Below are 26,791 nucleotides of genomic sequence, written 5' to 3'. Positions count from 1 at the left end.
CCTTTAAGACTGTATTTGTTATTTTCTTAAATCACGTATTATTTATATTATTGTTTGGAATTTACTCTTTTTAGTCATGAGTAAGAAGGAAAAGGAGAAGTAGTTAGGGCAAGAAAAATTAGACAGGTTTGAAGAATCAAATGATGAACCATTAAAACGCCACTATTCCTCTCTCTCATTAGCAAACAGCCCTATGGTCTTGGAACTACGGCAAATTTACCTTTATCTTATCTCTGCAAGCGTTATGGAGTATATTATTTTGTAATTTTTTCTATCATGGTATGTGAGCATGACTGACCAGGCCAAAATTTGCTCATTCCTAATTGTTACGATAGGGGAATGGCCAAACCCCTGATAATTAAAGCAAGACATGCCTCAATCTGCTATGACAGGATTAGAGGTTCCCTTCTAATAATTATCACCGAATCACCCAGAGAAGCTCATCTTTCCCCTCGTAATAGAACATAGAACAGTACAGCACAGAACAGGCCCTTCAGCCCACAATGTTGTGCCGACCATTGATCCTCACGTATGCACCCTCAAATTTCTGTGACCATATACAGGTCCAGCAGTCTCTTAAATGACCCCAATGACCTTGCTTCCACAACTGCTGCCGGCAATGCATTCCATGCTCTCACAACTCTCTGCGTAAAGAACCTGCCTCTGACATCCCCTCTATACTTTCCACCAACCAGCTTAAAACTATGACCCCTCGTGCTAGCCATTTCTGCCCTGGGAAATAGTCTCTGGCTATCAACTCTATCTATGCCTCTCATTATCTTGTATACCTCAATTAGGTCCCCTCTCCTCCTCCTTTTCTCCAATGAAAAGAGACCGAGCTCAGTCAACCTCTCTTCATAAGATGAGCCCTCCAGTCCAGGCAGCATCCTGGTAAACCTCCTCTGAACCCTCTCCAAAGCATCCACATCTTTCCTATAATACGGCGACCAGAACTGGACGCAGTATTCCAAGTGCGGTCTAACCAAAGTTTTATAGAGCTGCAACAAGATCTCACGACTCTTAAACTCAATCCCCCTGTTAATGAAAGCCAAAACACCATGTGCTTTCTTAACAACCCTGTCCACTTGGGTGGCCATTTTAAGGGATCTATGTATCTGCACACCAAGATCCCTCCGTTCCTCCACGCTGCCAAGAATCCAATCCTTAATCCTGTACTCAGCTTTCAAATTCGACCTTCTAAAATGCATCACCTCGCATTTATCCAGGTTGAACTCCATCTGCCACCTCTCAGCCCATCTCTGCATCCTGTCAATGTCCCGCTGCAGCCTACAACAGCCCTCTACACTGTCAACGACACCTCCGACCTTTGTGTCGTCTGCAAACTTGCTGACCCATCCTTCAATCCCCTCATCCAAGTCATTAATAAAAATTACAAACAGTAGAGGCCCAAGGACAGAGCCCTGTGGAACCCCACTCACCACTGACTTCCAGGCAGAATATTTTCCTTCTACTACCACTCACTGTCTTCTGTTGGCCAGCCAATTCTGTATCCAAGCAGCTAAGTTCCCCTGTATCCCATTCCTCCTGACCTTCTGAATGAGCCTACCATGGGGAACCTTATCAAATGCCTTACTGAAGTCCATATACACCACATCCACAGCTCGACCCTCATCAACTTTTCTAGTCACATCCTCAAAAAAACTCGATAAGGTTTGTAAGGCATGACCTACCCCCCACAAAGCCGTGTTGACTGTATTTGATCAAGCCATGCTCTTCCAGATGGTCATAAATCTTATCCCTCAGAATCCTTTCTAACACCTTGCAGACGACAGACGTGAGACTTACTGGTCTATAATTGCCGGGGATTTCCCTATTTCCTTTCTTGAAGAGAGGAATTACATTTGCCTCTCTCCAGTCCTCAGGTACAACTCCAGTGGACAGCGAGGATGCAAAGATCTTCGCAAGTGGCGAAGCAATTGCATTTCTCGCTTCCCAAAGCAGCCGAGGACAAATCTGGTCCGGGCCTGGTGACTTGTCAATCTTAATGTTTGACAAAATTTTCAGCACATCAGCTTCCTCTATCTCTATCCATTCCAGCATGCACACCTGCTCTTCAAAGGTTTCATTCACTACAAAGTTCGTTTCTTTCGTAAAGACAGAAGCAAAAAACTCATTTAGGGCTTCCTCTACCTCCTCAGACTCCACACACAAGTTCCCTATGCTATCCCTGATCGGCCCTACTCTTTCTTTGACCATTCTCTTATTCCTCACATAAGTGTAAAATGCCTTTGTGTTTTCCCGGATTCCTTCTGCCAAGCCTTTCTCGTGCCCCCTCCTGGCTCTCCTCAGACCATTTTTGAGCTCCTTCCTTGCCTGCATGTAATCCTCTCTAGCTGAACTTGACCCTAGCTTCCTCCACCTTATGTAAGCTACCTTCTTCCTTTTCACAAGAAGCTCCACCGCTCTCGTCATCCAAGGTTCCTTTATCTTACCCCTTCTTGCCTGTCTCAGAGGGACATATTTACTCATCACTCCCAACAACTGTTCCTTAAACAGTCTCCACATGTCTACAGTTCCCTTACCATGGAACAACTGCTCCCAGTCCATGCTTCCTAACTCATGTCTAATCGCATCATAGTTTCCTCTTCCCCAATTAAATATCCTCCCATTTTGCCTAATCCTCTCCTTCTCCATAGCTATGTAGAATGTGAGGCAGTTATGGTCACTATCACCAAAATGCTCTCCCACCACAAGATCTGATACCTGCCCCGGCACGTTTCCGAGCACCAAGTCTAGAATGGCCTCTCCCCTCGTCGGTCTGTCAACGTACTGCGTTAGGAAACCCTCCTGAACACACCTTACAAAAACAGCTCCATTCAAATCTTCTGCTCGAAGGAGGTTCCAATCAATATTAGGAAAGTTAAAGTCACCCATTACAACAACCCTACTGCGTGCACACTTTTGCAAAATCTGTCGACCTATGCTTTCTTCAATCTCCCTGCTGCTATTGGGGGGCCTGTAGTAAACCCCTAACGAGGTGACTACTCCCTTGCTGTTCCTAATTTCCACCCATACTGACTCGGTAGGCAGATCGTCCTCGACAATGGAAGCTTCTGTAGCTGTGATACCCTCTCTGATTAGTAGTGCTACACCCCCTCCTCTTTTTCCCCCCTCCCTATTCTTTTTAAATATTCTAAACCCTGGAAGATCCAGCAACCATTCCTGCCCATGAGAAATTTTGCAGTTTTTGTTTTAAGCAGCGCAGAGGTTAATTGAGGCAAAGAAATGAAGATAAAACAGAATGAACCAAAAATATTTATACGAGATTGTGAAACAAGTGAAATTTAAATCCTATTATTCCCCAAACACTCCTTGGTGCAGTGTGTCAGCGCTCCCTCTGTTCGATCCATTACCGACCTCCTCGCTCAGAATGGGAAGGGCAAGCGTTCATTAGAAAGTTGCGCTGCCAGTCGCTGTTTGATGACGTCGGGCCGCTCTCCTGGCTTGTTGCGTTGCTGTTGGAACGTTGGGTGGTTGTGGGCGGTTGGTCTGGGACGTCGTCTCAGAGCGCGTGAACGGAGGGACCCGCGAGCTGCAACTGCCGCCAGTGCGTGTCTATGGAGAGAGCCGGCGGCAACTGGCTTTACCCCACCACACTGCTCTGTATCTGTGGGTTTTTCTCCAATGTACGGCCGTCTGAACCTTTCCTCACTCCTTACCTAATGGGACCTGACAAAAACCTGACCGAGCAGCAGGTGAGTGAGAAATGGGGCACTGCAGGAGAGAGGGCGCTCACCGCCGTTCCTCCGACCTTTGCGAACCTGACACTTTAAGGTGTAGAGCATCTGCAGTTCCTACTATCTTTACAGAAGTGTGCTGTTTATAGACGTGAATTCCTGTTTAGAAAGGTGCATCATCCAAGATGGTACATTGTGTCAGCTGCAGCAGGCGAACTTTTAAGAGGACGAACGTATCGGTTATTTTCTGTTGGGCGATATTTTGTTTAGTGTTTATGTTTCCAACAACCTTGGTGTTTCAGTGCTGTGTTGAGTCTCTGACGGAGTTGCCCATTCCGCAGAAAGTGCTGTGAAAGTACAGCTCCTCTTCAGACTGTCGGCGGGTTGGCGCCACCAAGGTCAGCACCGTGAGACAGCAAATTATATTTCACTTCCCGACGAATTTTTAGGTTTAACACCTCCATGTATTCCGCACAAACCGGATTTGTTTTGTCACCACGTGTTGTGACTGTGAGCCCGAGACTAAACAAGGTAATTGAAGAGTCATTTAAATGGAAAGAGAAGGCAAAATAACCTTGGATGTTGAAAATCTGACATGCGTCCGCCGAAAATGCTAGAAATGTTTAGCAGCCCCCTGTCTTTGCGCTCATACCCCCGACCATGCTGCTATGTCTGATTTCCGGAGTATGTGCAATGTTTTCAAATTTGAATCTCATTTCAGTTTAAGTAATAAAAATAAGTGCTATCTTTATGTCTCAAGGTGGATGTTTGCATCACATTAGCCTGGATCTTGTGGCCGCAGGTAACTGCTTGCTGTTGCTGATCTCCATCCACACCTTAAAACTTCATAGTACGGTAATTAAAACGTAATTTACTGCTCTCAGCACGTAATAGAACTATGGTTTCTGAAACTCAGCTGGTCAAACATCAGGATAAAGGACCCTTACTTAAGACGCAAAGCTGTAATTAGGAGCTCAAGGGAAAAAAATAGATTTTAAGTGATGTACAGAAAAACTAAATAAAGGTTAGGAAAACAACTGGGTGTGGGGAGAGAAATAACAGAAAGACACTAATTTTATTTTAAAAGTCTCCAACACAATGCAAGGAGATTCTGGCAACTCCACTTGTGCTGTTTAAAACTCACTGGGGCAGGATGCTGTGCATTCCAAGATAAATTGCAGAGGCATTCCAGTACTTTCTATTCTTGCATAGATGCAAATGACATCAGAAGGCTAGAGAATTGGAAAAGTCACACTTTAGTTCAAAAAAAGGGTGTAAAAATTCCTCTAACCATAACAGATCTATAAGTTTAACTTTGGTGAGGAAATGTTTTACAATAATTCAGACAAATCGATAGTCACTTGATTGAACTGAATTCAGATAAAATTGACAGACAAATGATAGATGAAGTTCATTGAACATATGAAGTGAGATGTTTTGGTAGGAAGAACATGGAGACACAATACAAAATGAAGGGTACCAATTTAAGGAGTGGGCAGGAGCAGAGAAAACCAGAAGTATATGTGTGTAGGTCATCAATGGTGACAGGACAGTGATTTGATAAAACATTCAGTACCCTGGTCTTTATTTATAGGGGCATAATGAAAAAGAGCAAGGCTGAATTATGTTGAATTTGGCTTAGAGTTTTAGTTCGGTCTCAGCTGGAGTATAGCAAGCAGCTCTGGGTGCTGTACTTAAGAAAGATGTGAATGTGTTGGAGAGAGTACAGTGAGTAACTTCAGTTATGAAGATACTTTGAAGAAGAAAAGGCTGAAAGGGGATCTGCGAGTATTTAAAATCATGAGTCTGGATAAGTTAGATGGGGAGAAATTGCATACTGATGAAAAGATTGCAAATGAGATATTGGCAAAGGAAACAAACACGTGAAAGTAATTTTCATGCAATGAGTAGTTAAGGTGTGGAATGTCCTGCTTGTGTGTATGGAGGCAGAGTCAATCGAAGATTCAAATAGGAATCAGCCTACTGTCTGAAAACAGGATGTGTGAGGGAATGGCCTGAGTGATTTGCTAGTGCAGGCACAATGGGCTGTATAGCCACCTCCTAACAGTTGTGATTTTTATGAAATCCACTAACACCTGTAGCAGTTTTAGTGTAGAGCTCATGGGCAAGTATGCAGCATTCCTGCCAGTGCATTCATTTCAATCTCAAATCTATTGGTGCGTACTGTGGAGGAGCACAATACCACAACTACACAATTTTCACTGTTTGCCACCTCATTAAGCTTTTGCGTAATTATGCTCACTGATTTTTATTCAAGAGTATTTCCCTCATGCTATTAGTTCTGCAGTTGTAGTCCAAGAAACTGGCAAGCATGCATGCATTTTAAACCCGAAAATGTAAGTGATTCTGACAAATTGACGTGTTTTCCTTAATCAGTGAATACAGATTTTAATTTAAATTTATGTTGGACAGTATATTATCCTGAGGCAATCTAATTGCAAGTTTTAAAGGAAGTTCCATAGATTATTACTTTGCAGTGACTTGTTCCAGTTTCCTGCCGTGACTTTGCACAATTGCCTCTAATCCATACAATCTCAGAATTGTTATGTGCAGAATGAGGCCAAAATTTATTGCTCAACCTTAATTGCCCAGAGGCTGCGCATTATTTCTAGCCAAATAATCATCCAATGCTGTCATGAAAACCTCAGTTCAACCTGCCCCTTCCACACTTCCAGACAGTCCATTTCATATTCTGACTGCTACTCATTCTGTCAAAAAGTTCTTTCATTTCTCTCATCACACTTGCTGCTTTTGCATATTTCTTTAAATCTATGCCGTCTTTGTTCTTTGTTTCTTTTGAGTGTGAACAGCTTCTTCCAACCTGCTCATGGTTTTGAAAATTTCTATCAAATCTTCTCTTGGCCTTCTTTCCCCTTTAGAACAGTCTCAACTTCTTCAGTCTATGCTCATAATTGAAGTTCCTCTTCCCTGGAACTGTACTGGTAAATCACTTCTTACCTATGCATTGACACCTTTCTTATAATGTGGCACCCACAATGGTGCACAATGCTCCAGTGAGGACTAAAATATCTTGTACAGGCTTAGCAAATTCAGTACTCTGTGCCCCTATTAATAAAGCTGAGGACAATATGGGCTTTATGAGCTGCTGTTTCCATCTGTTCTTCTATCTGCAATGGTCTATGCACATATACACCCACTCTCTCTGCTCCTGTACCCCTTTTAGAATTGTCACCCCACTTTATGTTGACTTTGAATATTCTTGTGACCAAACCTGTCTCTTGTTTGCATTGAGCTTTATCTGCCATCTATGCATCCCCTCCACCGACTTGACAATGTCCTTTTGGAGTTCCACACTATCCTTCTTGCAGATTAGTTTTTTTCCAAGTTTAGTGTTACTTTTAAATTATCCCCTGCGCAGTTAGATCCAGATCATAGATGTATATCAGAAAAAGCAAGGGTCTAAATGGACTCGTGGGGATCTCCATCATGAATGTCATTTTAGCCAAAAAGATGCCTTTGACTCTATCCTATCAATCAGCAAATTTTGTTTCCATGTTGCTACTATCCCTTTCATACCATGACCTATAACTTCCCTTAGAAATCTGTTGCATAGTACTATGTCTTCTGGAAATCGATACAGCCCATATCATTAGTATTACCTCATTAATTCTTTGTTTCCTTTTCAAAAAAAATTCAGTTAGACAAGCATGATTTCACATATCATTCAGATACAAAATCTGTATTTGTTCAAACTAATAGGTAAACATCCCAGTGGGGTCAAAATGAATAGCCCTTTTTATTTTCCAATAAAACATGTCCTAAATTTTAAATTTTCTACAACATCACTATAGAAGGAAGTGTTCAATTCCTCTCACTTACCTGCTTTCTACTTCAAGTTTTGTAAATATTTTCTGTGACCTATAAATGTAAGAAAATGAGGAGCTGTTTGCCTGGAGATTGGACTAGCAATGATTAACAATATTGTGAAGTTGCACTGAGAATACAAAGGTTGCATTAGATTGATTGTAGTATGAGTTATTACAGAAACTGGTCTGTCTTCTCTTTATATATACTGTTTGTTTGATTCCCATCTCTGATGGACGTAGAGTATTTCATGGTGTTGCAAAGGTTTAAAATTTGGGACTTGGAGTCATAGTTGCACAGCATGGAAATAGACCCTTTGGTCCAACCAGTGCATGCCAAACAAAACTACTCTGGGCCTAGGCCCAAAACATCAGCTTTTGTGCTCCTAAGATGCTGCTTGGCCTGCTGTGTTCATCCAGCTCCACACTTTTGTTATCTTGGATTCTCCAGCATCTGCAGTTCCCATTATCTCAGAAAACTAGTCTTGCCTGCCTCCTCCTCATCCATATCCCTCTGAACCTTTCCTATTCGTGTACTTTTCCAAATGTCTTTTAAACATTGTAATTTTACCCGTATCCATCACTTTCTCAGAATGTTCGTTCCACATGTGAAACACCCACTTTAAAACATTTGCCTCTAGTATCTTAAATTTTGCTCCTCTCACCTTAAAGACCAGGGTGCATTTTTTTTAAAATCCCCCATCCTAGGCAAAAAGATAACTACCCGTTGACTCTACCCTCGTTATATTACAAACTTCTGTAAGGTTACCTCTCAACTTTCTACGCTCCAGTGAAAAAGCTCCTGGCGTATGCAGCCTTTCTTTTTAACTCTAGCCTTCCATACCTGGCAACATCCTTGTGTATTCTTTTGCAAATAATATAAATTTGTTCTTTTTAACCGTATTGGACAGAATTTGGTGCCAGTCACTAATGATATACTGTTTAGCCCATCTGTGAGATCCCACTGTAGTATATCATGGTTGTGTCACTTGGAGCAAGGTGTTCTTGATCTCTGCATCATTGTAATGGAATTGTGCATTTTGTAAAAAAAACACAGTTGGGAGTTCTGCACAGTTTTAACAAGCTGAAAGAAGCTAATTTGAGATTAGTAATTGATGAAATCTCAAGGGCTGATTCCTCACCATTTATACAAAGTGAAATGAGTTGTTTTTGTCCCTCATTGCCACACTAGAATGCATATGAACACTACAGTTGAGCCATCCTAGCTACTCTCAGCTTGGACAGCATTCCATTTCCAACAATGGTATGTGCCTCCCTTGTGTGAGGGAAACAAACAGGTCAGGACGAATCAACCAAAGTTTCGGTTCCTGAGCACCACCACTAACCCTCAACTGGAAATGTCGATGTGCGCACGTGTGGATCTTAGATGCCGTGAGATTCCAGTTGTGTTGTCCTTCATATAGATGTCGTATTGACTGTCTGGTCTCTCGCTGTTTGTTCTTGCCAGGCAATGCCACTTTAGTGAGATAATTGCTTGTTAGTTCTTGTGGGACAACTGCAGCATGATTTATCATTTTCAGGGTATAATGGGAGAAAACTTAGGATGAAGGGTAGTTATGATTTTCATAATGTTGAGCTTTTTCTCAATAAATTAGTTTCAAAAGGAATTAAAAATTCTGTTTTACAGTTTTAATTTTCATTTCAGCTTCTTATCATGTATCTACTGTAGCTACAGTAGTTATAAACATAGTTTCATTCAAGTTTTAACAATTATGTTTTTTTGCATTTTGAGACAGTGATTTGAAAATTATTAATTAATCATTTGTATTAAACCTGCTGGGCTTCTGTTTTCCTAAATAGGTGAATGAGATTTTTCCAGTGTGGACTTACTCCTACTTAGTGCTTATGTTTCCCATCTTTCTGGCTACTGATTACCTCCGATACAAACCCATCATCGTTCTACAAGGCGCAGCTTTGGTCATTACCTGGTTGATGTTGTTGTATGCCCAAGGACTACTGGCAATGAAGTTTCTGGAATTCTTCTATGGAATGGTAACTGCATCGGAGGTGGCTTATTACTCCTATATCTACTCCGTAGTGGACTCTAATGTGTACCAGAAAGTAACTGGATACTGTCGTTGTGCCACTTGTGTTGGGTACACAGTGGGATCAGTTACTGGACAAATCCTGGTCTCATTTGCTGAGGTGTCCCTCTTCCACCTCAATGTTATATCATTAGTCTGTGTGGCAATTGGTTTTATTATATCAATCTTTCTTCCAATGCCACAGAAGAGCATGTTCTTTCACAGAGTGAAAGGAGACCATAATGGACTCAAAATCGAATATGATGGTGTAAAGTCAGAAGAAGAAGAATCTGCATCAATGATGCCACTAAACTGTGATAATGCTGACAATATGCTAAATGAACATCTGGCAGAACCAATGGATAGCACCTCAGATGCCACTGAAACTACGGTAATGTATTTAAAATGTTTTATTTATATTAATGTGGTTTTGCTTCCTTTCTGCAGAAGTGTAGTATTTTGGGTGAGCATCTAGTGTGAACCTAGGTTTTCACTTGCCTCTATATTTCTTTTCTTGAGTACAGCAAAAATGGCTGCTTTAAAAGGCAAATCTATGTTCCTGCTTCATGATACCTACCCTTTTACACAACGTAATGTAAAAGGTAATATGCCCTGAATGAGTAGTAAGTTCTTTATGCTGCTAATATCCTTACTCTAAATGTTACCAGCCGATTTTGAACTCTGGCTTTGTGATAGTTGCACAACATTTTGACAGAAACTAAAGAAGAGAAAGCAGATTCCACTAAATCACAAAGGTTTACGTAAACCACGAGGGCTGGCTATTCCTAGATTCCTTGCAAGGGGAAGAGGAGAAGTGTGATCGATAACATTTTCCTGTCTGCCCCTCCCGTGAGCCCAATCTGCTAATTTGTTTTCTCTTGTGCTTTTCTTTTTTTGCTTGCCCTGCCTTTCTCTCGCTCTTTTTGTCTTCTCATACTTTGTTCGTTGGCAGTCAGGTGTTAGGGGAGAAAGATCAGACCTGTGCTACAGCATGAATGGCATTGGCACATTGGCTATTAATGTTGCTTTTCTTTTAAAGTGATAGGTAAACCTAACCTCATGCAGCTTTCTTGCAGCTTAGCTGAAATGTCACAGCAATGTTGAATCAATAATTGTAGTGCTTTTGTAATAAGAATATTGCTGTACTGTATCCAATTTGCAAATATAAAAAGCAGTTCCTTGGGGCAAAATATTGTATAATGCTTCTTTATGAAACCTATTTAAACACTTAGATATATTTTTAAACTTCTGTTTTATTTTTCAGAATAAAATGCCCTTCAAACGAATATGCGTTGTTCTTGCAATGTTATGGAAGACTTTTTTGCAGTGCTATTCTTCTTGGCCACTGCTCTGCTGGTCAGCATGGTGGGCGTTATCGACTTGTGGCTATTTTCAGATAGTGAATTACATTCAAATCTTGTGGGAGCGAATACGTCCTTCCCAGAATACCCAGATTTACAATGGAATGGTGGAAGCAGCATCTGCGCTTTTGGGTATGCTCACATTAATAATTTCCCAATGAAAGCAGTTCAGTTTGCATGTAAATTGCTACAAGGTATGAATATTTTTGTTTGATAAAGGATTTGACATTTTTCTGAGCAAAACTAACAGAAAAATCTAGGCACTTACTGACAAAACAAAACCTCGTTCAAACTCTAGCTCAAAACTCAAGATGTGTGATATATCTAATGCAAAGTTCAAATGTGTTACAACAACAAAACAAAAAAAGATAATATTGGTTGAGAAGAAAGAGAAGAGAAACAGTAAAGAATTTTAATTATACAGGGCTGATCAGAGATGAAAACAGACGTTAATGGATGATGGTACTGTATGAGTTCTCTGTATCAGTTTTCACTGATGAAAGTTTGAGGATTAAAAAATCTTGAGGTAAAGATAGTATAGGATTATCATTGAAAGTTTGTATAAGGATAAAAATGATAGAATTCAAGTGTAAAACTTATTGAATTCTGCTTGTGTGCAGCTTAATATGTTCAGAGTGATCTGAAAGATCAAAGATCTTTACAGATGTACAGACGCTCATGAGCTGCTGGTCCATCAAGTGTGTACCTTGTATACCCTTTCCAGCTACCTTCTCAACATTAGCTATCTCACCTATCCATATAACCCCTATGCTATCGATGTAACCTAACTCTGTTCTTGTAACTTTTGCCTTGAGTGCCAGATTCAGGTGGTTCACTTATCTTTGAAGTTATACCAGAAGACTATGTATTAATGATATGCTCAAAGAAACCGAATGGAACATACCAATAATTTTGACAGTACTGGGTACCAGACCAGTCAGTCTAATGTTAGTCATGTATAAGATTCTAAAAATTTTAATATGGGTTAAAACTTAAATCTGTAGCTAGAATGAGAGTTAATTGAGAGCAGCCTGAATGATGTCTGACATATGGGAATGATGGAAAGGATATCTTTAATTTTTTTCAAAGGAATTTGATTAGTATGCTGTATGGAATTCATGTGGATACTGCCCATTGATTATTTTTGAAAGAGAATGTGAGGGACAAAATATTTTCACAGAATTAATTCAAACATACTAGTCAGTGTTTGCACAATTAATCTTAATGTAAATAACATGGATTTTACATATTCTGTTTATAAATACATGATTTTAAAAATGGCTGTCAGAACTCACTAAAAACCGCTTGTAATTTTCAGGAGGATGTAGACTAGTTAATAGATTGCACGTAAGGAAGTCAAATTAAATTTCAAGTTTGAAAAAGCAAAGTCGTGTTTTAAAATGAAACAAGGAATGATAAAAAACCTACACCATGGTAAAATGTGAAAGAGTACTTGGGAACTAAAGACAAGATGGGAGTTTGAGTTAGTTGTTTTTTCCCATTGGAAGACTAAGTTAATTAGCAGTTAGGGATACACGTGTTTTATGGACTGTGTGTAAAACTGGAAGATACTGGAACTGTTTTGACTTTTAAAACAGGGTTTTCATTTAAGTGAACTTCTGATTTTTCAAAATTAAGCTAACAGTCTAATGTGAGCAGTGATCCAGCTGCTAGTTACAGGAAGTCTAATGACTTCAGGAAAACAGCCAAGCAGTTTTAAGTGATAAGATGAGGGTTTAATTGTCCTTAATTATTGGAAATCCTAGCTTTGGAAGAGACCAGCATACTTAATGGACTGAAGGGCATCTTCTGTGCTGTACAACTCATCAGGACCTCTGATAATAGTTGCCAAAAGTCCAAAAGGCTACTTAAGGAAAATTTTTAGGTAAGGGATTTGGTAAGGTTCTTGATGTCCCATGAGAGACAATGGCAGAAGCAGAATCTGTAATAACTTTTTAAAGATGAATGAATGAATAGGGGAGTAAGATAAACTGCGTTGAATGGATCATCTCCTTCAGCTCATAACCAGAGGGGCCAAATATCAACAGTCTAACTCTGGCAATGTGAACCGATATTTAAGGCTCCAGAATGATCTAGTGATTGTCCCTATCAGTAAAGCTGAAATGCTGGAAAATTTTAACGCATTGCAATGTTTTTGTATGTATCCGTCATCTGTTTAATTCTCTTGTGACCAGTGTACTTTAATTATACTCATTTTAATAGTCATAAATTTTGATTTATACATTGTCATTGCCAAATACAGTTACAACATGTGTTGAATGCTTTATTGCTTTAAAAACACACTGACTGAAGAGGACGATAAGTTTATAATTTAACTTTATTTTAATGTTCTCTCTTTTGGTCTATGTTTAGGTGCTGTGGCAGCATTTGTTGTAGGTTATGTAAAGATATCGTCCATCTGGAGTGAAGTTTCACTCCTGGTCTTTTCTCATGTTGTTGCTGTTTCAGTGTTTCTGATGGACATTGTCCAAAATATCTGGGTGTGCTACATCTGTTACATTGTTTTCAGAATTATTTACATGATGCTTATTACTGTAGCAACGTGAGTAGAGTTTTTTGCTTTCAAAAATATTATTGAAAATTTAATTTTGTAGCAATTTTAAGGAAACTGAGTATTAATTGCCTGCCTTTCTTTTTAAAAGATATAAGATTGCTGCAAATCTGAGTGTGGAGCTGTATGCTTTGGTGTTTGGTGTAAATACATTTGTCGCCTTAGTTCTTCAGACTCTGTTGACCTTGATTGTGGTGGAATCTAGTCTCCTGAATTTGGACATATTTGGACAGGTAAGGGATCAGTTTGACACTTCAATAGCCACTACATTGAGGTTGGTTGGCTTGCCGAGCTCATTTGTTGTTCTGCAGGCGTTTCATTATCATGCTTGGTAACATCCTCAGTGTAGCCTCTGAAGTGTTGGTGTGTTTTCCGCCTAGATTTTAAACTCTGGGGTCCGTGCAATGGATTGCCTCACTTTCGGGTGGCCTCTATGGTGGAATGTATATAGGGTCAAATTCAATGTGTTTTATTCACAGCCTGCTTCATGGAGTGCCATGTTTCCAGGAATTCTCGTGCTTGTGTCTGTCTAGCCTATCCCAGGATCTTGGTGTTGTCCCAGTCGAAATCCTGGTTCTCCTTGTCCATGTGAATTGAGATGAGTGAGTACTGGTCATGTCTTTTGGTAGCCAATTGGTGTTCATGTACTTCTGTTGTTAGTTTCCTTCCTGTTTGTAGTGCTTCTCGCAGTGTCTGCAGGGGATCTTGTAGATGACATTGGTCTTGTCCATGGTGGCAGTGGGTCTTGCGTTTGAATGAGCACTTGTCGTAGGGTTGAGAGAGATAAGGGGAATTGCAGATGCTGGAGAATTCGAGATAACAAAGTGTGGGAGCTGAATGAACACAGCAGGCCAAGCAGCATTTTAGGAGCACAAAAGCTAATGTTTTGGGACGTGGATGAGGGGTCTAGGCCTGAAACATCAGTTTTTGTGCTCCAAAGATGCTGCTTGGCCTGCTGTGTCATAGGGTTGATGTGGATTTGTGTGCCGCTCTGATGCTCAGCTGTCGTAGAAGTCCTGAGTTCTGATATGTTCTTGATATAGGGTAGAGTGATGAGTGTGTCGGGGCGTGTAGAAGCTTTCTGATGCAGTGCCTGTAGGCATCACCTGACCCAGTTCTTTGGCTATCCATTATCCTTGAACACTTGGAAGAGGTATTCCTCCTCCTCTTGGCGTAGTTCCATGTTGCTGCAGTGTGCTGTTGCCCTTTTAAATAGTGTTCGCACGCAGCTTTGTTTGTGTGTGCTGGGATGGTTACTATTGAAGTTCAAGATCAGAGGAAATCCGGAACTGAGGCAATCCATCGCAACAGACCCTAGATTTTAAACTCTGGGGTCCGTGCAATGGATTGCCTCACTTTCGGGTGGCCTCTATGGTTGAATTCGACCCTATATACGTTCCACGTGTTTTATTGTGTGTAAAAACCAGGTGGGAAGACATGCCGCACTTCATCAGAGGCTGCGCTGAGGATGTTACCAAGCACCGTAACAAAACATCTGCAGAACAACAAACCTGCTTGGCGAGCCATTCAGCTTCAACACCCGCAAACTCGAGCTACAGATCTAATCCAAAACCTTATAGCCACTCCATTATATTTTAGCTAAAAGGGAAGATGACAGAGCATCAGGAGCTGAACATCATGGTTACATTAAATAGCCTATTTTTGATTTGTGCAGAAAACGAACAACATAAATCTGAACCTGAGATAATGGAAACTGCAGATGCTGGAGAATCCAAGATAACAAAGTGTGTAGCTGGATGAAACAACAGGCCAAGCAGCATCTCAGGAGCACAAAAGCTGACGTTTCGGGCCTAGACCCTCTGATGAAGGGTCTAGGCCCGAAACGTCAGCTTTTGTGCTCCTGAGATGCTGCTTGGCCTGTTGTGTTCATCCAGCTACACACTTTGTTATCATAAATCTGAACCAGCTCCTGTAAGAGAAACAGACTAACTTTTCTAATCTTCGCATCTGAAATATTTCATCTCTGCTGCCATTTCACTTGATTTGATTTTTTTCCACATTTTCTCCAAGCCCTTGACATTCTTCCTAACATGCAGTGCCCAGAATTGGGCACACTACATCAGTAGAGACATTGAGTATTGCAGAAACATTAACCTCATTGAGTACTTGGCCTGTACTTCTAAAGCCAAGGAATCTGTTTGGGCTTTCTTCTAAATGGCCTCCTTGACTTGGTCTGGCAATCTTAAAGGCCTACTGTCTGCAGTGTCAGACCTTTGTTTTTGTGTTCCCTTTATCTGCCATCTCTCTCTCCTCGTTTCATCAATCTACTTATCACTGCACCATTAGACTTCAGGAAGATATTTCACTGGATTAATAATCCATTGCTCTAGACAAATGTTCTGGGTTTGAATCCCATCGTAGCAGATAGTGAAATTTGAATTCAGTGAAAGAAGTCTGGAATTCAAAATTAGTCTAAAGGGAAACATGACCTAGCAAGCCATTCAGTTATATCCAACTGTGAAAAAGTCATTAAAAAGAAATGAAACTGGATGGACCACCCAGCATTCACCCATGTGCCAGAAAGAATAATGGCAAATTTGGCCACTGATCTGACAGTCTTCCTGTGCACATTTGGAGGTCTGTGCCAAAATTAGGAGAACAGTCCTCCAGACTAGTCAAACAGTCTGATATTGTCTTCATGATATGATTCTTAGAGTATGGCTTTATCACAGACGTAATTACTAACATCTTTGAGAATGCTCTGACCCATAGTAGGGAAAGATCCACTAGTAAAGAGTTGCTGTGGGAGTCTTCAGTGTTCAAACTTCAAGGTCTGGAATTCTCATATGGGCAAGGAAGCATTCTGCTGATTACCATCTACTGACCCACCTCCTCAGCTAACAAATTTGTTTTTCTTATATTGAACATCACTTGGAGGAAATACTGAGTGTGGCAAGGGTGCAAAATATGCTCTGGGTGGAGGGCTTCAATGTCCATCACTAACAGCAGTGTCGGGAATATCCATCTAAGATAGTATCACTAGGAATAACCACTGAGTAGTCGTTATGGAGATGAAATCTGTCTTCACAATGAGGATACCTTCCATTGCATTGTGTGGCACTACTATCATGCTTAAGAGGATAGATTTTGAACAGATCTAGCAACACAAAACTGGGTATCACTGAAGGACTGTGGGTCATCAGCAACAGTAAAATTGCTTTAAATCACCGTTTGTAACCTCATGGTTCAGCATGTCCCCTCAAACCAGGAGATCAACCCTAGTTCAATGAAGACTGTAGGAGAAAACACCAGGTATACGTTAAAAATAAGGTGACACTCTGATTAAGCTTCAATGAAGAACTATTTGTATACTAATTAGCAGATGCAACATGCAAAGGACAGGGCTGAGTAATCCCACAATTAATGGATCAGATCTAAGTGCTGCATATTCAGTCGTGAATGGTGATGAAGCAATTCACTGGATGAGGTGGTTCCCATATAGCACCCCCTCAGTGACTGGGAGCCCAGCACATCACTACAAAAGACAAGGCTGAAGCATTTACATCCATCTTAAGCTAGAGTATGGTACTGATGATCCATCGTGGCCTTCTGCTGAGCCTGTTCCCACACTTTATTGGATGAGTGGAGTTCCAACAACACTGAGCAGGTCTGACATGATTTAGAATGAAACAGCTGAATTCATTTGTAATCTATTCACTAGCCTTAGAATTCATTCCTTTCAACACTATGCTGCCACTGTGCAATGTGCACGAGCTCAAGGTTCAGTGTGCTAAATCACGAAGGCTCCTCTGCCCACAAGTTCCATCCTCATGACTCCTAACACTTTTTAGGATAAGGGCAGCAAATGCAAAGAAGCACCACTACCCGCATGTTCTCCTCCAAGCCACATACCATCCTGACTTAGAACTGTTGCTGGGCAAAATTCTGGAACTTGCCCTCTCTCAGCACTGTGGATGTACCTACTTCATGGACAGCAGCCATTCACGAAAATTAGCAATAACTGCTGGCCTAGCTGGGAACACCCCTCATTCTATGAATCATTTTTTAAAAATCCACTATTTGCTACATTTTCAAGTGTTTTCTCATTCCCAGATGTCAAAATTATATCATGTACTGCCAAGTCTGAGTCACGAACACATCAAAAAGAGCAGTGGTCCTCATATCATCCCCAATGGGACTGAGTTGCATTTGGGTGACTGCTTTTATTTGTCCCTTAGCCAATTTTGTATCCATGTTGTTATTGTCCTTCTCATAGTATGAGCTTCATGATGCAATTTAATCACACAAAGCATTACTGGGAAATTAACTCTTTTTAAAAAATTGAACATATTGATAGGGAATAACCTTGTTACATGTAAATCTCATAATTTGTGTAGAGTGACAGCTGTGGGCGTGGGTGGACAATGGTTTGTTAATATTTAAATAGGATACATTACCAGTTTAGCTTTTTTTAATGTTTTGTAAAATGTCCTCAGCAGAACCTAATGAATACTGAGATCACAGATTGGGAGAATACTTGCAACCAAATATCTTTTCCTGATTTAGTAATTGTTTGCTATAGGCAGTTTCTTAAATATTTTTCTTCTCTTTCCAGTTTCTGGCTTATTCAGTTTACTTTGGTGCAGTTGCTGCGTTGTTCCTGATCTTTGGTGTTTATAACATTGTGAAGAAATACAGAGAAAAGCCGAGACCACGTGAAAACGTCTCAGTTCGTTTGGACTGCAGGAACGAAGTGACGCCAAAGACATCTTGAGCAGGCATCATCGAATCATACAATCCCCACATCATGGAAGCAGGCCATTCAGCCTATTGAGTCCACACCGATCCTCCAAAGTGCATTCCACCCAGACACTACACTTCCATCCACCTTATCCCTCTAACCCCACATTTCCCATACCTAGCCTGCACATCCCTGAACACTACGGGCTATTTAGCATGGCCAGTCCACTTAACCTGAACCTCTTTGAAAATCATGCTTGCCATAAGACTGACTAAAGACCACTTTTGGAATGCGTAGTTTCATATTTGTGCAGTTATGGTATAGAATTACAATATGGCCACATTAACTGCAGTCAAACGATTTGTTTTTTTTCGCACTAGATCATTAACCAGAGAAAAGCAATATACTGCAGACGCTGGTAAATTTAAAAAAGGCTGGATCAAACTTTAACAAAAACAGAAATTGCTGGAAAAAACTCAAGTTTGGAACCATCTCTGGACAGAAAGCTAGGTTGATGTTACAGTCAAGTAATCCTTCTTCAGAACTGATCATAACTAGTTAAAAATTGGCATGTAGATGGGGTGAGGGAGAAGAAATAAATGATAGGTGGAGAAGGAGCCCAGAGAGAGAGACACAAAGGAATAGGTGATGGTCCACTTAGGAGAATCACCTGCTGATGGGGACTATTTTGTGGCTAACAATGGATTGGTTGTGGTAGCAGCTCATGTGACAAGATCTGGTATGTGGGGGTAGGGATAAGATCATGGAGATGATGTTCAGGCCCTAAAATTATTGACCTCAATACTGTCCAGAAGACAGTAGGGGCCCCCAATGTAAAATGAGGTACTGTTCTTCCAGATTCTGCTGAGCTTCTGTGGAGCACTGTAACAAGCCTGAGACAATGACGTTGGCCAGGAAACGTAGTGATGTGTTGAAATGGCAGGCAGCCAGAAGCTCAGGGTCATTTTTGCGGATAGAACGTATGTGTTCCACAAAGTGGTTTCCTCTCCTCAACGTAGAAGAGAATACATTATGAACAGTGAATACAGAAGATTAAATTGAACAAAGTACAAGTAAGTTGCTAATTCACCTGGAAGGTGTCTGGGTCCTTGGGAGGAAGTAAGTGGCAGGTGTTGCACCTTCTGTGATTTGAATGGAAAGGTGCTGTGGTGATGTGGGAAATTCGGGAGTGGACCAAGGAGGGCCAGAGGGAACGGTTTCTGTGGAAAACTATTAAGAGGGGAAGTGAATGTGTCTAGCGGTGGCAGAAATGGTGGCTAATGATCTTTTGGATGTAGATGCTGTTTGGGTGGTAAGTGAGGATGAGGGGACTGAATTACTCTTGTGGCAGGAAAGTGAGGGCATGAGGGTAGAAATGCAGGAGATGGATTGGCTGAAGACCCTGTCGGCCGGGGAATCCTGGGTTTCAGAAGAAGGTGTATATTTCAGGGACCCCCTTGTCAAAGTTGGCAGCATTGGAACAGATGTGATGGAGATGGAGGAACTAGGAAAATGAAATGAGCCTTTACAGGAAGCAGAGTGCAAAGATGTATCATCAAGGTAGCTGTGGGAGTTGGAGTTTATAATGGATATTGCTAGTCTATCCCCAGAAATGGAAATGGATGTCAAAGAAGGGAAGGGATGAGTGTGATGGGACAGGTAGAGGTGAGAGCAGAGTGTAAGTTGGAAGCAAAATTGATATACTTTTCCAATTCCGTGAAGAGGGAAGCAGCACTGATGTCAGCAATATACTAGAGAAGGCATTGCATGTGAGGCTAGAATAAGAGCGTAACAAGGAATTTTCCATGTACCCAGCAAAGAGGCAGGCATAACTGGTACCCATGGCCACACTTTTTTGATCTGAAGAAAGTTTACAGAGTTAAAGGAGGAGTTATTCAATGTGAGGACAAACCCAGCTGGGTATAGGAGCATGATGATAGATGGGGACAGTTCAGGCTTTTTTCCCCAGGAAAAAGCAGAGACTATCCTGATGGGGGATGGATATGGAGTGTTTGCACATCCGTGGTAAGGAAGAGGTGGTTGGAACCTGCGAACTGGAAATTCTGAAACAGATTTAAAGCATCAGAAGAATTGCAGATGCAAGTGGGAAGGGACTGGACCAGTGGAGTAAAATTGGAGTGTAGGAAGAGATGAGTTCTCTGGGGCAGGTGCAGGTAGAAATGGTGGGTCTGCCCAGACAGTCCTGTTTGTGGATTTTGGGAAGGAGGTAGAAGCTGGCTGTATTGTGTTGGGGTCTATGAGCTTTAGAGGCTTTTGGCAGGGAGTAGGGAGATCACCAAGATAATATAAGATTAATGACCATTGTGGACACAATTGCCTGGTGCTCAGTTGTGGGGTCATGGTCCAGGAGAAGATAGGAAGAGATATAAGAGCTGGTGCTTATCCTCCACAATGCAGATATCAGTCCACCAGACAATAATAGAGCCACCCTAGCGGTCAGGCTCGATTACAAAGTTAGGGTTAGGTCTGAGTGCACAGAGTGCAGTCAGTTCAGAGGGACAGAGGTTTGAATAGGTAAGTTACGTAGAGTGGGGCAGACAAATTGAGGCAACCAAGTTCATGTCGACAGTTCATGATGAACAGGTGGAGTGCCGGTAAAATGCTGGAGGGAGAATCTTGGTGGTGGGTGAAAGGGTCTGTGATACTCTTGTGCATGGAAATGTGTGTGGAGGCAAAGGCAACAGAAGGACAGTTGTACCTGAAATTCATTGTGGAATGCAGAGGAATAAAACTTAAGACCTTTGCTAAGCACAGCATTCTTTCATCATTTATGGGATGAGAGTGTCGCCACTAGACAGCGTTTATTGCTCATCCCCAATTGCCCAGAGGGCAGTTAAGAGTCAGCCGCATTGCTATGGGTCTGGAGTCACATGTAAACCAGACCAGGTAAGGATGGCAGTTTCTTTCCCTAAAGGACATTTGTGGATGGAATGGGTTTTTCTGATAATCAACAATGGATTCACGGTCACCTTTTAGAGTCTTAATTCCGGATATTTATTGAATGAAAATTCTATCATCTGCTGTGCCATGATTTGAACAGAGAACAGAGTGTCCGAATGGATAGCAAATACATGCCAGGAGGTGGGATTAGGAGAAATACAAATCTGGCAGCATCAATAGAGAGAAATATAGTTAATCTGTTGAGTGCAATAATTTCTTCATATCTGAAGAAAAAATATTGGTCTCAATTTTAACTCTTTCTCTTTTCACTGATGCTAACAGACCCATTAAATTTGTGCAGTTTTTTTTTGTTTATCATTTAACCAGAGTTTTCGTTGGAATTGTTGATGTATGTCAACTCTAATTTCACCAGAATTACAGCAGACAGTCTGTTTCTGTCAAGCAGGGCCTCTGCTGAAATTGGAAGTTTTGGTGATAGGCTGTTTGTTTCCCTTGCGTTTCTGGATAAATTAAAATCCAGGCCGTAAACATCTGTGGAATCTTCATGCTAATTTTTCTGATAATTTGCTCAGATTTAGGTACCCTGGCCTCCCCTGCTAAATTGGATACTAAATCTGAGTACTGTTGTCTGAGGTCAACCGATGATTTTCTTGTTCCATTCCACCTCTCCACAAATTGTGATCCCTCATTGATGTTCTTGTCATGTTTCAATTTGTCGTCAGTAAACCTGATTTTTCTCAAAAGACAGATGATAAAACTGGATTGCATGCATTTCATGCCTGGTGTACTTCGAAGCCAATATGTGGCCACTTGAAAAGTTACAATCATAAGGATTTTAAAAATTGCTATTCTTTGCACTATTTCAATTATATGCATCAGTACACTGAGACTGGATCCAATACGATTGTTTAAAAAAAAGTGGAGGGGAAAAACTATTATATTGAAGAACTCTGGCTGTAACCTAAACATTGAACTGCACTGAAGTTTTCACCTCAGCTGGTGAGTGCAACTATTTATAGCTACCAGCATTTTAATAATGGATACCAAATTTGTATTATTCTTTTAACGTCAATAGATAGAAAATGTGCTTTGATATTGAGAACCAGTATATACCTGAGGTATGGACATATAGTGCAACTAAAATGATTGTTCAATAAAGAATGACAACTACAAAATTGATTTTACATAAGATTACCATGTCAGTAGCTTTTAATTTTATTGATAGTACAACAATCTGCCTGGCTGTAATAGTACAGTAAAAAGTCAAGTCCCACTGGAGAGACTTAAACATGGAAGATTTGCAAGGAGTTTTCTTTTGTAAGAGGAGGGATTGGGATATTGGGATTAATTTCATAGCTCTATGAAAGAGCTGTATGATACTTGAACTTAACTGCAGTGACACCACAAAACCTTAAAATAAATAAGACTATTTATTAAGTGAAATGAAGTATTTTTGTCTCACTTAGCCCCTCTTGTTAGTCTTACAAGTTAGTTTTGGGTACTGTTAGAAAACGTTGTGATTTTAATGCCATGTATAAATTCAATTAACCTGATGTGTATAATGTACCAAGCACAGATATTAGTGCACATGATGAAAATGTCTTATGATGAAGTGATTGTGTATGAGTCTTGAAGAGTTGTGACACATGCTCCATTCTTAAAGTTGCTGTTTATTATTTATGCCATTAAGTATAAATATTTGTGTGAATGTACACTTTGCTGAATTTTCATGATTCAAAAACAAGCTATTTGGCAGAGTGCTGATGTTGTGCACCTTATTATTATTTAGAAGGTTTGGAATGAGTTGTCAGTCTTTCAGAAGTACATTTCTTTTTATATTGTTTTGTGGAAGGAAAATTTAGAAATGGCTGAAGACAAGAGTTTGACCTATTTTTAAATAAACTTAAAATTGTTGAGCAGTGAGCTATTTTGAGCAATAAATGGAAATCTGAAGGAGCAATTCCTCACATTTTCCCAATCAAGCTAATCTAGTTAGTGGCAAAAATCAATGAAGGAAGTATAATGTAAGATTAAAGCTCAGTAGTATTCACTGTCAAACACACCATTAGGTTATCATATCACTTATAAGCATCAGTTTCATGGTCTTGGATCTTTCTGCCATTTTGCTGGTGGAAATAAAGTAACATGCTTTGTTTTCTTGATTGGTCTTAAATGTCATTCCAACAACATGACATTTATTACATAGCCAGGAAAGATTTAATTTGCCAATATTTAACAGGTACCTAGTTCACACTCGCGTTTAATCAAGTAGATATTGGACAGATATCTAATTTATATTCATGTCAAATCTGCAATCTCATTCCAAGGCAGAATGATCAGAAAATTCAGCTGATGTACTCATAAGCCAGTAATCAAAATAAAATCTTGTTGCAAAGTAACTGTCTCAAATATTTGCGCAACATTATCGATAAGAGCTCATTTTGCAATATTTGTAATTCAAAAATGAATAGAGACCTTCACTAGATCAGGACAAAATAAGATTATTTGGCACAATGAGAAATCCTTTAAAGGATAAGCAGATTCTGTCCTTTTCCATGAGGAAATGAAAAACTCGCTCCCAAATTTGTGTGTAACCATGTAAGACCATAAGACATAGGAGTGGAAGTAAGGCCATTTGGCCCATCAAGTCCACTCCCCCATTTAAATCATGGCTGATGGGCATTTCAACTCCACTTCCCTGCACACTCCCCATAGCCCTTGATTCCTTGTGAGATCAGGAATTTGTCGATCTCTGCCTTGGCAGTAGTGTCTAGGAATGTGCAGGCTAGGTGGATTAGCAATGGAAAATGTGGGGTTACTGGGATTGGGTAGGATGCTGTTTGGACGGTCAGTGTGGACTCGAAAGGTCGAATGGCCTGCTTCCACACAGTAGGAATTCTACAATTTTGTGTGGACGGCCTTTCAGTTTGAAAATGAGTACTCTGCTACAAGTATATATTTTTTAAATTTTATGATAACACAGTCAAATGGGTTTGTAATAAATCTTAAAATCAAGAAGCTTAAACTAATGTCAGTCATCCAAGTTTACACAGTAACATTAAAATAAACTGCAGTGCATTTTTAAGCCAGTACAGAAATATTTCTTGAATCAAATTGGTTTGCATTAGTGAGAATGATCTGTCTCAAAACAGTTAAATTATGTTGTGATTAAACCTATGGTTTGCCTTTTCAAAAAGTGGTACTGCCTTGGTGCTGTCTAATTCTGAGTACGAAGATCCTTAGCACCTTCCAAGCTCCCACAACCACTTCTACACAGAAGCATTTGGGCAGTAGATACACGGAAACTCTACCAGCTACAAGCGATTCCTGTGCCTCTCCTTCAGTGTCACCGGGTCGAAATCCTGGAATTCCCGCACCTTAATGTTGTTATGTGTCAACCCAAAGCAAAGGGACTGCGCTCTTCAAGTAGTCAGCTCAATAAACTAAAATCTTATATATTCTCTGCATCCTACTTTAAACCAGCCGATCAATAACTGAAATGGGTCGCCGATTAACTAAAAATGTTGTGGTGAGGATTAAGTGAGTTTCGCCTTGATAGGCTGAAGTGGGGAAACGGCAATCGGGGTACGTAGAAACGTGAATAATGATCCGCCATAGTAGCATAAATTATGGGGGTTCCCTGCTGTGATTGGTGTGCCTGGGAACACGGGAAGGGGTGTGGAAACTTGCGGGAATGTTTGATCTCGCTGGGTGCTGAATGAGTTGTTAGTCATGAAGTGGACAGAGCGGTCTCGCGAAACCGAGTGGGGGGGAAAAAGGAGTTTTTGAAACCTTACATTTAACTGCACCCTGTCTAGAAAATGTAGGAGGAGGAACGGGGCGGTTCCGTATTTCACAAACTTGTACACAAAAAAACTTTGAAACGTGTATGAAATTGATATTTAAAGGGAAAACAGGGCGGCCGATTGCTGTGTCGGGCCGGTTCCCGGGTGGCAGTGGAAAAGTTTGCTCGTTTTGTGTTGACTGCGTGCCCCTTGTCTAGTGTTTTGAGAGGCAGACCACCCACAGCGTGAGCTAGGATCGTCTCTCAGCCCGGCGCCATTGCACACCACCGCTGCTTTGTGCAACGCAGGATTTTGGGAGGGGGAAGCGGGAGAGCAAACAAGAGGGAGAGGGGGGAAAAAGCCTCATAGAAGACATGAACAAATCTGGAAACATATAAATGAATGGAGTGCGTGCAGAAGGTGAGACCTGACATTAATGAAAATTTTACTTAGCGAGGGATGAAGAGGAAAAAGTGAAAGCAGCGAAGTTCCTTTGAGTTGAGGAGACAAAGGGAGCTGGTGAGTTAATTCAGTATGTGGTTTGGAGACTAAAAAAGGAAACTGCTTCTGTTAACTGTTATTTCTTCAAACTTCTTCATAAGGAACTTAAACAGCAGCATATCCGTGGCTGAGCTGAACAAAAGGCGATTTATTATGCGGCCTTTCTTTTACAAAGTGCAGAGGGGAATGAAAGTGAACTCGACGCAGTGGGGAGGGGTCGTTGCTTGTCGAAAGCAAAGCGCTGTTGTTGCCTCAAAGCAATCCGTAGCAAAAAAGAATGTGTTTCCTGGTTATTTTAAAGAAAGCGAAGGATCGGACGGATGGATGTCTGGCCGCCAGAAGGAGGAAAGACTCCGTTTTGATTTTGGACCGGGGCAAGAGATGGGGTTGGATAGAGGTGGTTGGCATCATCCCGTGAATTATGCTCGGGCCTTTACCCCAGAAATAGAACACAACGTTGCAGTTAAAGAACAAACCTGACTTGAAAAAGCTAGCATTGGGATAAATCACGTTCATGTTATTCTGGTCGTAAGCAAGAACGGCTGCAAAGTACCCTTGCATTGATTTCCCACCCGCCTTCTCAAGGACCATTCCCTTTCCCACTTCCCACCAACCATTCCCACCCATGTGGTGCCATCCCTGTAACTGTAAAAGATACAACATCTGCCCACACACCACCCACCTCACCTCCATACAGGGCCCTAAACATTCCTTCCAGGTAAGACAGACTTTCTCCTGCATCTCCTCCAACCTGGTCTCCTGCATCCAGTGCTCCTGACATGGTCTTCCCTACATTGGTGAGAACAAACAAAGACTAGGTGACCATTTTGCTGAGCATCTTAGTCTGGCCTGTAACAGCCAGACAAACTGCTCGGTCATCACCTGTTTCAATTCCTCCCCCTGACATGTCCATCCTTGGCATCCTCCCATGTCGCATTGACTCGGAATGCCAATTTGAAGAACAACACGCTCTCTCTTTCGCCTGGGCACCCTACAGCTTGGAGGACTTCACATTGAATTTGCCGATTTCAAATAAACTTTCCAGCCCCACCTACTGACCCTGCCTTCCAGCTACCAATCAGATTCATCCCTCCCACTGACCAACCAGATCATACCATTACCAGAGTCCGCCCATCGCCACCACTCTGCTATGCCCTCCCCTCTTTATTGCGGCTCCCCCCTACCCTGCATCCAGTCCTGAAGAAGGGTAATACCCGAAATGTTGACTTTTCCTTTCCACCAGATGCTGCCTGGCTTGCTGTGTTCTTCCAGCCTCCTGTTCGTCTACCCATTTATCCGTGCCAGTTTTCTCAAGATAAAGAAAAGACACCTGATTATTTCTTCCCCATCTTAATTCTCA

General features: G+C 41.1%; 2 protein-coding genes across 4 annotated transcripts in view; both read left to right on the top strand.

Moving 5' to 3' along the window:
* Window positions 1–3,484: 3,484 nt before the first annotated feature.
* LOC125457207 (thiamine transporter 1-like) lies at window positions 3,485–23,544 on the top strand. Its single transcript, XM_048541113.2, has 6 exons — window positions 3,485–3,716; window positions 9,365–9,979; window positions 10,853–11,081; window positions 13,323–13,512; window positions 13,613–13,754; window positions 18,098–23,544. Exons 1-6 carry the CDS (start codon window positions 3,579–3,581, stop codon window positions 18,254–18,256), a joined length of 1,473 nt encoding a protein of 490 aa, XP_048397070.1. The 5' UTR covers window positions 3,485–3,578; the 3' UTR covers window positions 18,257–23,544.
* A 1,287-nt stretch (window positions 23,545–24,831) lies between these two features.
* The window catches only part of gpr161a (G protein-coupled receptor 161a), a 44,006-nt gene continuing 42,046 nt past the window's right edge, over window positions 24,832–26,791 (top strand). The window contains exon 1 of one of the 3 annotated variants that reach the window (XM_059650303.1): window positions 24,832–25,350. In XM_059650303.1, coding sequence (XP_059506286.1) covers window positions 25,329–25,350 — 22 coding nt within the window. In that variant the 5' untranslated portion in view covers window positions 24,832–25,328. Of the gene's footprint in view, window positions 25,450–26,791 lie in introns of all 3 variants that reach the window. The other 2 variants (XM_059650304.1, XM_059650305.1) reach the window with 2 other exon arrangements.

Source organism: Stegostoma tigrinum, chromosome 12 (assembly GCF_030684315.1).
Source record: "Stegostoma tigrinum isolate sSteTig4 chromosome 12, sSteTig4.hap1, whole genome shotgun sequence".
Lineage (NCBI taxonomy): Eukaryota > Metazoa > Chordata > Chondrichthyes > Orectolobiformes > Stegostomatidae > Stegostoma > Stegostoma tigrinum.
Note: the sequence above shows the minus strand (reverse complement) of the source record. Positions and strands in the feature narration are given on the sequence as shown.

Bases quoted from the DNA above. Each gene is read 5' to 3' on its own strand.
- LOC125457207 (XM_048541113.2), top strand. From the start codon at position 3,579: ATGGAGAGAGCCGGCGGCAACTGGCTTTACCCCACCACACTGCTCTGT. The intron at 11,082-13,322 runs GTATGCTCACAT...GTCTATGTTTAG, and splicing joins AGCAGCATCTGCGCTTTTGG to GTGCTGTGGCAGCATTTGTT. The intron at 13,755-18,097 runs GTAAGGGATCAG...TTCTCTTTCCAG, and splicing joins ATTTGGACATATTTGGACAG to TTTCTGGCTTATTCAGTTTA.